Here is a 9,624-nt window from a genome sequence, read left to right as displayed (position 1 = left end):
GTTTGCAAGAGTTGTTTACGGGAGCGATTCATCCTTGGAATAGACAATGATCTTGCTGGAAAAGCCTCTAGAGCCTAGTTGCTCACGCAGAGCTTGGATTCCCTGAGCGACAGTAGTGACGTTCTCTCGGTAGTAGGATAAGACAACGTCGATGTCCTGTACTTGACGGTGGCCCAAAAAGAATCTCTGGTAAACTTGAGAGGAAAGCCGAGTAGGAAGGTTGACAAGGATCAGGATCGAGAGACCCACTGGCAAGAGAACCATCGCGAGGCTGATCCTCAAGTTCATCCTTTTCCAGTGCCACTAGAGCGATTCTTAGATGAAACAAGCGGAGAGAGGGAAAAGGGTGCACAGGTATGAGCCCTCTCCAAGATCCAAAGGGAGTGCGCTCGATGCGCGCAACGGGCTCATACGGGGTTTGATCTCATCAAAACACGCTTGCATGCCGCTGCTAAAGAGGACCTCATAACAAAATCCAGTCAACCTTCGCTCCTCAAGCGCGTTCACCGAATTGTGGCCGTTTGGAACATTTTCAGGACTTTGGTGCACTGGCGGCAAACGTCAGGCACTTTGTTGAAAGTTTAATCTTCCCAGATTGGGCCCGGGATCCTCTGATGCAACTCTCGTATATTGGCCAAGCTTTCTCCCAACCCACCATATACGACCTCATCTTTTCATGCCTTCCACCTCCCACAATCATGCGATGTGGCCGTACCTGTCGCGTGATCTATGTCGCCACCAAAGACTTCAACACCAGAGCCTATAACATCAATCGCCACCTCTCAAGGTTCTTCAACGATCCGGAGGGATTTCGTTCCCTCCAAGCTCAAACGGCCGCTCTCATATCGGGGTCCAACGCGCTCCAGTTTTTGGATCGATCACATTACGCCGATTCCGACCTCGACGTCTTTGTATTTGCAGGCACTGTCAGAGAGATTGGGCGATGGTTGATTAATCACGAAGGGTATTCATTCACTCCCAGACCAGAGCAATCGCCTGAGTTTGAAAAGGCCGCCGTTGAAATGTCTCCTGTTCCTGGCGAACCTGAGGCATTCGAGGTGCACGAAGCGGAATATCGTTCAACCGGTATTATTGGTGTGCACTCGTTTTCGAAAGCGCCGGATCTTACGATCCAACTCATAACAACTCGTCGCACCCCGATGGACTGTATCTTGCGTTTTCACTCCAGTATGCTGGTCTTCTACTTCGCATATTCTTTGACTAATATGCGCCGTTTTAGCTTGTGTGATGAACGTGATTGCTTTCGATGCTGCTTATTCATTGTACCCTAGGGCAACATTCGACTTGAGGCGTGGGCTCTCACTAGCACATATCTCTCCTCGCGAAGCAAAAGCCCTTGCGAAATATGGAGCCCGCGGGTGGGTGATCCATTCGACAATATGGCCGCACGAGGAAGATACCTTGAAGCCTCTTTTCAAAGTTGACGTCCTGCGCCGCATGATTGATCGTGATTCATGGGTCATTCCCTTTGATACGACTGACATCACGTTGCGTTCGCCATTCAATTTGTCGTCGCCCCCCTTCACAGAGGACCCAGCTGCTTTCTCTAGCTGGACGCTTTGTGGACGCACTTCCCTGGAGTACGACATGTCGTACCGTTTCTTGTCGTCAACCATCTTGAAGTACGACTATGTAAATGACGACCCTGGTTTCTTAGAGGTCATGATTGCGTTCTTCCAGAAGCAAGGTTCGCTGGAACACTCAAAATTTCGTGGGCTCCCGAAGGATGTGGAGGCTTGGACTTGGTTGAGCGAATTTGATTTTCTACATCGACTTGTTTCAACTAACCATGACTCTAGGTGGGACGCTTCTCTTCCGGGCTTTTACAAGGCCTACCTCAAGCGGCTCGAGGACAGAAGGATGGATGAAAGCTGACTTGTCTTTTATCACAACAGTACCATCGGCTGGCCTCCTTGTATAATCTACACATGTCAATTAGGAGCAACATCCTGAACACTATCATAAAATTCTTTGATAATTCGTCTCTGGGCATCCACTCCCTTCTCGTCCTGCATCAACAACAACATTAGTACCCCACAAGGCTTAACAAGATGTCACAAACTGAAGTGTCCCCAATTGCCCGAACAACAACATATTTCCTTCCAGTCAATATATCCTCCGTCACATCCCCAAATTTATCGGAAGTCGAGGTCGCAGCAAAAACGTCATGGGAGCCGGTCACCAGTCCACCAGCCTCTTCAGCGATGACGATCCCAGCGCACACATCCCAGGGCCAACAGCCAATCTCCCTTCATGCAGCAGTGTCTTCAAATCGGGAGCAACTCGGGGGAAGGGGACGTACCAGTAGAGGTCAAGACTTCCTTGTGCAACCATTCCGTAATTCAACGCAGCGCTTCCCATCGAACGAAGGGAGTGTGCCATTTTGCCGCCGAGGATACCCTGGGCTGGGTTACCTGCCAAGCGGGAGAACGAGGCCGCTTTAGCGGATATGGTGGTTTCAGAGCGATCCGAACCCCACTCCACGGCTGACAAGGTAGTTCTATAAGATGGTAAGGAGAAACAATAGAGTAGAGAGTATACCGATGAGAGCTTGGTTGAGGGATGGAAGCGGTTTGGGTGGGGATGCGAGCGGAAGCCTCTTGGGTTCGCCGTTTGCTTGGCTAAGATGCGAACCTTGTCCTTTCACGCCCGAGTACTCGAAAACGGTATAAATCAAACTGCGGCATATCGGTAATACGAGGAAGGACATACAAGATGGTTAAGGAATGGATTGTAGATGACCCCCAGCACCGGTCGTCGTTTATAAATTAGCCCTAGGGAAATGCAGGCGAATGGGAAACCATGAACAAAATTCGTTGTGCCGTCTGCAATCAAACTGTCAGAGGTGATGCGATTGAGAAGATATTTCAACCATACCGATAGGGTCTACGCAAAATGTAGGCTCATCCGTCAAGGGCGGACGCGACCCCGCCGAGTACGATTCTTCCCCGATACTATTGAAACAAAACGATTACTTAACCACAGCGCGTTCATAAACGAAAACATCACTCACAATTTGAAGTTGGGGTACTTGATCCCCAATTCCTTCTTCACCAACTCCTCAACGCGAACATCGTACTCCGTCACCAGATCCACCGAGTTCTTCTTCTCATTGACATTCGACTCGGCAGATACGGCTTGGATAGCTTCGGAACCTTCCAAGATCAACTCACCGGCCTTGCGCGCGAGGGTAGTAGTGAATTCGAGGATGGCCTTCAGATCCTGTGGAGTGAGCTCGGGAACGGACATGGTGGTTTGAAGTTTGAGCGATCGATTAGATGAGCTCCATGATCGGAGCGTTTCTGGGCCTCAAGCGGAGAGAGCACGTTGGTAGAACGCGTCAACTAATCAAAATCATCACGGCCTTGGACGACGAGCAGTTGGAAACAACGTTTGATGCGCAAAGTTAGATAACAAATTCTCATGGGAGAAGGTCGTGAATTGCATTCGAATACAACCACATGCATGCGACTCTGAGCGAGTTATAAACAAAAGAAAGACCTTAATCTGAATGATCTGTGAGGGACGCGGTGTTGAATCCGAGGAAAGGAAAGCGGATGACGAGGATAAGTAGATCCCAGCATGAAAGATGTCTTCACCTCTGCACGCGATATCGTCAATCATGAGAAGGAGAAAGATCACTCGGTTTGTCGGAATGATTGTATCATATTTGGATTCTAAAATACTTGTTTCGAAATTTTGACGGAAAATCTGGTTCTCGAGTTACCAAATTGAACTGGCCGCTGTCTGGGTGTGCCACGGGTGCGCCAGTACCTCCTCAATCGTTAGTCAATCACTTGGATCTATCTTGAGCATCCTCCGTAAAAGGTCGTAAAAGTTACCAAAGTCTTCTTTACCAATTGCGCTACCCGCTCTCGAACGTAGAAAACTATCTATCTTTATCTGCCACGCCTGGTCGGCCGCTTCCTGGGAAATATCTGCAAGATGATGAGTCAGTGCGGGCAAGGAATCAGTTAGTTCGACCGCTAATCACCCAGTTTGCAGAGATGTTCGTTCGAGTCCCAAAAGCTGCGCCACGACGGCGGAATTTGACCGCAGACGGCCGCCACCTTGCCCAGGTAGTAGACGCTGAATGATGGCCAGTGGTACAGGTCTCCGCCAAAGACGATTCGGTACATCTATCAACTAGTGTTAGCGGGGCATGAACATATAAACCGGAGTAGTGGTTGTGCATACAATGCAAGCCAGTGCCCAGATGTCGCTCGCGGTTGTAGCAGCTTGGGTGACGACCGATGTAGTGACTTGTTCAAACAGGATCTCTGGCGCACATACCACCGCAGGTGTACAGGCAGGAGGTGCGGAGCTGCTTCCGACAATTATAGCTATCGAGCTAACGTGAGCCCACGGCAAACATCATTCTCGTCTAGTACAGACCACTTCCTAAATCGAGTAGCTCAATGTGCAGTGCAGCGGGTGGCTTCAGGAGGTGAAAGGCGATATCCGTCGGCGGGACAAGGTACGGAGGCAAGGATTTTGGCGATGCAGGTGTCTGACAAGGGAAAACTATTGTGCAATTGGGCGGGTCGCAGCGGTCGATGAGGTCCTCCTCAGTGATCTCGTCCAGTTGCGGCATGGACACGCCAATATTTCCCATGTGGAGGTCTGTAGCCCACCCATTTCCATCAGTTTTGATGCTAAAATGGATAAAATGACCAAACCTCCGTGCACAACACCATGACGGTGAAGAAAGGCTAGGCCATGAGCGACTTGGCGACAGAGTTCCCGCCGGTTCCAGTGAGCTCGTACAAGCCCAGTAACTATGTCGAATGAAACTAGAACATCGAAAACATGTACGGCATGTGTGCCATTAGGACCATCAATGGTGAAGCTGTCATGAAGCCGTAGCACATGGCGCCCTTCATCGCTGGGGAGCCGTCTAAAAACATCTAGTTCACGCTGAGGATCGGCATCGGCAACGCAGACCTTGAGTGCGAAATAGCGTCTGCGGGTTAAATAAGTGAGTCGCACGCGAAGGCACTCATTAAGAAGGTCGTCTTTACCTGGACTCAGGATGATGCTGAGCAGACACTAGCCATACGGTGGAAAAAGCGCCATAACCGAGCTTACTGAGTATGCGATACTTACGAGAATTGCTTGGTTCAGTATCTGCGGGCGTTGACAATACTTCTCCAAGCTGGATGGGGTGATATCCCCCATGGGTATAGCGGCGAATCCCTTCAACTTCGCCCTCGTCGACGCCCCAGTGCAAGGAGAGCCGTTGAGGAGGTACGGGTTGTTCAACAGTCATGAAGCGCTTACATTTGTGTGTAATCAGAAAGCAAGATAAGATAAAGCAAAGTTCCCACGGATGATCACCCTCAAGGAGAACACGCAATACATAGTACCTCCTCCACTCTCACCAATATCCATCTATAAACATGTTTCTGACGCGTTCAGAGTACGGTATGTGCACCCAATCCTCGTGGTTTTCTGAAAGAGCTCACTTTGTATTGTAGATCGAGGTGTCAACACCTTTTCACCAGAAGGACGTCTATTTCAAGGTGGGACTTGCGTAACCACTGTTATTTGAACTGAATCGAGGCGTACTATAGTCGAGTATGCCATTGAAGCTATCAAAGTCAGTCTTTAATCCGAAATACATATCACATTCACCTATATATTCACTCATAGCTAGGGTCAACGACAGTCGGAATCCGAACCCCAGCAGGCGTCGTCCTAGGCGTCGAGAAACGTGTACAATCTCCCCTTCTAGAAGCCAGCTCCATTGAAAAGATAATGGAAATCGATTCCCACCTCGGCTGTGCCATGTCTGGTTTGACGGCCGACGCCAGAACTATGATCGACCACGCTAGAGTAACTGCCCAAAATCACGCGTTCACCTACGACGAAAAGATCAAGGTGGAGAGTGTGACGCAGGCCGTGTGTGATTTGGCGCTGAGGTTCGGAGAGAGTGTGCACGACGAGGAGGCCATGATGAGTCGGCCGTTTGGTGTCGCGTTGCTGATTGCTGGGATCGATGAGCTTGGTCCACAACTGTACGTGTAGCATCTGTTTCTCCTGCGAATTAATTTACTGATGCTTAAGAAGATATCACACAGATCCTTCTGGTACCTTCGTACGGTATGAGGCGAAAGCCATTGGGTCTGGATCAGAAGCGGCGCAACAGGAGCTGCAAGACAAGTGTCATAAGGTATTGTTCTTCTTGCTCCTACACGAGCAGCGGCGCTCAACCAACATTTTTTCAGCAAATGACCCTGAAGGAAGCACAACTCCTGACTCTCCGCGTTCTTAAGCAAGTTATGGAGGAGAAACTGGATCAGCACAATGTGCAACTAGCTCAGGTTAGTTTCGACTCATTTCAGTTTGACATCCATTGACGTGTTTCGCCTTTTGCTGTAGGTAACGTCGGAGAAGGGCTTTGAGATTTTGGACGAGTCAAGTCTGAAGCAAGTAATTGAAGAAATGTGATACTATTTGGATAGACCTGTAATGCCAACCTTCCTCGACATCGAGCCCACCAGGAATTATCAGAAACTGAACAAAAGTTGCGATATCGCTGATGTCTGCCTAATAAGGGATATCTTTCCTTCTGACCATTTTTCTATTTTACATGTGAAAGGCTCTTCCGTCGAGCTAGCTCGCGAGTCGCCTACTTCAAGCTATGAAAAACATTCATTCCAAATTTCTACCACGTCTCAAGCAACGACATACCTCGCAATACATTCAACCTCAACAAGGACGTCCTTCGGCAACCTCGCGACTTCCACAGCCGACCGCGCAGGCTTATGCTCGCCAAAGAACTTGGCGTAAACCCCATTGACAGCCACAAAGTCATCCATCGATTTCAAGAACACCTATTTCATTCAATCCATTAGCTCTCGATCATATAAAAAAAGTATCAACAGTAGACACACCGTAGTTTTAGCAACCTTGCCCAACTCCGATCCTCCCGCCTCAACGACAGCTTTCAGGTTCTTCAGCGCCTGCTCAGTCTGCGCCACTACACCCCCCTCGACGACTTGCATCGTAGACGCGTCCAGAGGGATGCACCCCGAACAGAACAACAGGTCCCCGACCTTGATTGCCTGTGAGTATGGCCCGATAGCAGCTGGGGCTTCTGCATGGGTTCGGTTTCGGAAGTTAGATAGATGCTAAGTTTTGATAGCATAGGGAGAAGACAAACGCGGGGTGGACACAACCGAGAGCGAGGGGTGGGTAGTGGCTACTGTCGACGACATACTTCTACGTTGCGGTTTTGACGAGATGATCGATGGAGAAAGTGAGAGCACGCCGGTAGTCGGAAGTTGGATTCTTGTTTGACATCGATAGGACGCATTTATGATTTTCCGTGATGTCGCATGTCCGAGTCTATGAACGACACTCGAAAGCATGGTAAATCAACACCAAGTTTAGGTGAAGATCCGGACGACGACGTCGACGTAAACTTGACATGTTGCAAAACAATTTCAGATTTCTAGTGATGGTATCGCTATTACAGCCAGAGGCCCCTCGACCTCTCGAATATACGGTAAGGTGCAGAGGTCGGTATTACTTAGAAGGTAGTAAGATTATCGAATGGGGAAGCGATAACGACAAACAGAATGCATATGGTAAGCGACAATACGGGTCGAGGATGTATGATACTATGGTGGCCGACGGGTGTGAAGGGGGCGGGAGAAGGTTGCATAGAGTGAAAGCAATGAGCAGCGTGAATTGATGCGAGTTGTAAAAAAACAAATTTGACAATGGTGTGAGGGTCGTGAACAGACGGAAGAAAAGCCAACAAAAGAGAGACGAGAACGAACGAAGACGAAGACGAGCTAAAGGTGCGTTTGTGGGTGAAGTAACGTCGCGTTGAGAAGCGTTTGAGATGTTGATGGCGCGAAATGAGTGGCGGGCAGCGGTGTGAGATGAAGAGTCAAAGGGTGGCTCTTAGACAAGGCGCATATTCCGTAGGTTTCCTTTGATTATGATATCTCTCACTAGAGCGGCGAATGTCGTCCGTTAGCTATTACATCGCTTGTGTTATAGATCAGAGCCTACCGGTCGCTATTATGACCGCCGTCCGCCTTGTATCAGTGACAGCTGTCAGGTGAACTGCGAAAAGTAGGATAAGGTCAACGACACAGATGAAGGGCAAGTTCCTGCATACTGTAAAGTTCCCGTTCCTTGTTGGGAGTATAGGATTGATGAAGAGCGCCAAATTTATTTCGAAAGTCTGGAAATCAAACGTCAGAGGCGAGGAAGACCAACCGAGAAGCATAACGTACACTTCGACACAGACTCATAGTCATTCCCCCTGTCGCCATATGTTACCATGTGCTGGTTCAGCCTGATTCCAGCGTCGAGTTTAGCCTGACAAGGAGAGGACGACAAATCAGGTTACGAGAGGATAAAAATAAGTAGCCAATCATACCTGGAGCAGGTCGCATTTGTTCAGAAATAGCACAATGTTGACGTTGGCCAGGAGTTTATTGGATACCACAGATTTCCAAAGCAAAAGGGTGTCTTCCAATCTGTTGACGCGAGCGTCCTATTAAGTGGGTTGGTTAATTTCCGGATCTCAAACAAACGCCACAAAAACTGACCTCGGCTAAAACCTGGGTGATGTGAGAAGGTTAATCTAGCGGATGGCAAAGCGTTGAATTAAATCCTACCTGATCAAAGACCGATATGGGTGCGAGGAAAATGATCGCATTAACTGGGTCACAAGTTAAAAAGTTAGGGGCGTTCGGGGTCGGGGTCGAGTCTCGACTCACCATCCTCAAAGTAGGGAGCCCACGCTTGTCGCTGGTTCCTGGAACCGCCAACGTCGAATATGCGCCACTCCACACCTCTGTTACTTCCCGATGGAATGGAAAAAGTATGTTCTACGACACCCATTGTCTTAAGGCGTGCCTTGAGCACGTCAGCTGTAAAACGTCAGCTTTCGTATCTGCCAAAATCCACATTCCACATACCATCCGTAGGAATGTACTTCTTGGCGGTTATCCTATGAATTTCATCGAGGTAGCTATAGCACAGATGAATTGATGAGGAACTCGGAGGTAAAATAGACCACTCACAAGCCACTGCTTTCCTCCAACCGTATTCGCTTCTCATGAAGCCTTTGCTTCACTTTGGGGTCTCGCCAGAGCTCCATCATGACAGGGGCGCAGGCGTTGAGAGCATGAACGGGGTCATCGGGGTCTTCCCACCACCCCTCAATTTCCCCGGAGTGCGCACTCTTCGGGCTTTTTGACTTTCCGCCAAGCGCGAACGCCTTTTTCCAATTGGTCGAAGTATGGACAACAACCTCCTTTCCCTTTGACCTGGAGCCGCCGTTGCTTGAAGAACTCCTCGATGAGATCTGTTTCTTCTGAGGAATCGTGATGGTGGGTGCTGGCCGGCCACTCAGAACAGAGCTAACAGGGGGGAAGTTTTCATTACCGTTGTTGGCATACGATTGCCAACGCGGATGCGTGGGCCCCAGGTGGGTGGCTTCATCCTCGTCCGGCGAAGAAAGCAGGCGAGTCAGACGTTCTTCGAGTTCAACTAAAGGCTCCAATCGTTTCCGATAACTTTCGTAATCTGGCACTTTGGTTCCTAAGATAGCGGATGGTGGTCGGCCTTTGGAGGTAA

General features: G+C 49.3%; 3 protein-coding genes across 3 annotated transcripts in view; 1 reads left to right on the top strand and 2 right to left on the bottom strand.

Annotated features, from left to right (window-relative positions):
* The window catches only part of LACBIDRAFT_291793 (20S proteasome subunit), a 6,669-nt gene extending 126 nt beyond the window's left edge, over positions 1-6,543 (top strand). Inside the window, exons 2-7 of the mRNA XM_001874111.1 lie at positions 5,499-5,543; positions 5,595-5,620; positions 5,674-6,038; positions 6,091-6,193; positions 6,249-6,344; positions 6,403-6,543. Of these exons, the coding sequence (XP_001874146.1) occupies positions 5,499-5,543; positions 5,595-5,620; positions 5,674-6,038; positions 6,091-6,193; positions 6,249-6,344; positions 6,403-6,471 (704 nt within the window). The 3' untranslated portion in view covers positions 6,472-6,543. The remainder of the gene's footprint in view (positions 1-5,498; positions 5,544-5,594; positions 5,621-5,673; positions 6,039-6,090; positions 6,194-6,248; positions 6,345-6,402) is intronic.
* Positions 6,544-6,652: 109 nt separating this feature from the next.
* Positions 6,653-7,241, bottom strand: LACBIDRAFT_301440 (uncharacterized protein; the record flags this gene model as incomplete). The annotated part of the gene is made up of 4 exons (XM_001873493.1): positions 6,653-6,662; positions 6,715-6,857; positions 6,918-7,120; positions 7,187-7,241. The coding sequence occupies 4 exons, from the start codon at positions 7,239-7,241 to the stop codon at positions 6,653-6,655; spliced, it is 411 nt and encodes a 136-aa protein (XP_001873528.1).
* Positions 7,242-7,553: 312 nt separating this feature from the next.
* LACBIDRAFT_181749 (guanine nucleotide-binding protein alpha-4 subunit) lies at positions 7,554-9,105 on the bottom strand (the record flags this gene model as incomplete). Its single annotated transcript, XM_001873492.1, has 9 exons — positions 7,554-7,985; positions 8,047-8,100; positions 8,156-8,221; positions 8,274-8,358; positions 8,420-8,536; positions 8,592-8,603; positions 8,661-8,704; positions 8,763-8,915; positions 8,964-9,105. 9 exons carry the CDS (start codon positions 9,103-9,105, stop codon positions 7,936-7,938), a joined length of 723 nt encoding a protein of 240 aa, XP_001873527.1. The 3' UTR covers positions 7,554-7,935.
* Between the last annotated feature and the right edge of the window lie 519 nt (positions 9,106-9,624).

This window comes from Laccaria bicolor, genomic scaffold, assembly GCF_000143565.1.
Source record: "Laccaria bicolor S238N-H82 LACBIscaffold_1 genomic scaffold, whole genome shotgun sequence".
Taxonomy (NCBI): domain Eukaryota; kingdom Fungi; phylum Basidiomycota; class Agaricomycetes; order Agaricales; family Hydnangiaceae; genus Laccaria; species Laccaria bicolor.
This window is presented reverse-complemented; position numbering and strand designations above follow the sequence as displayed.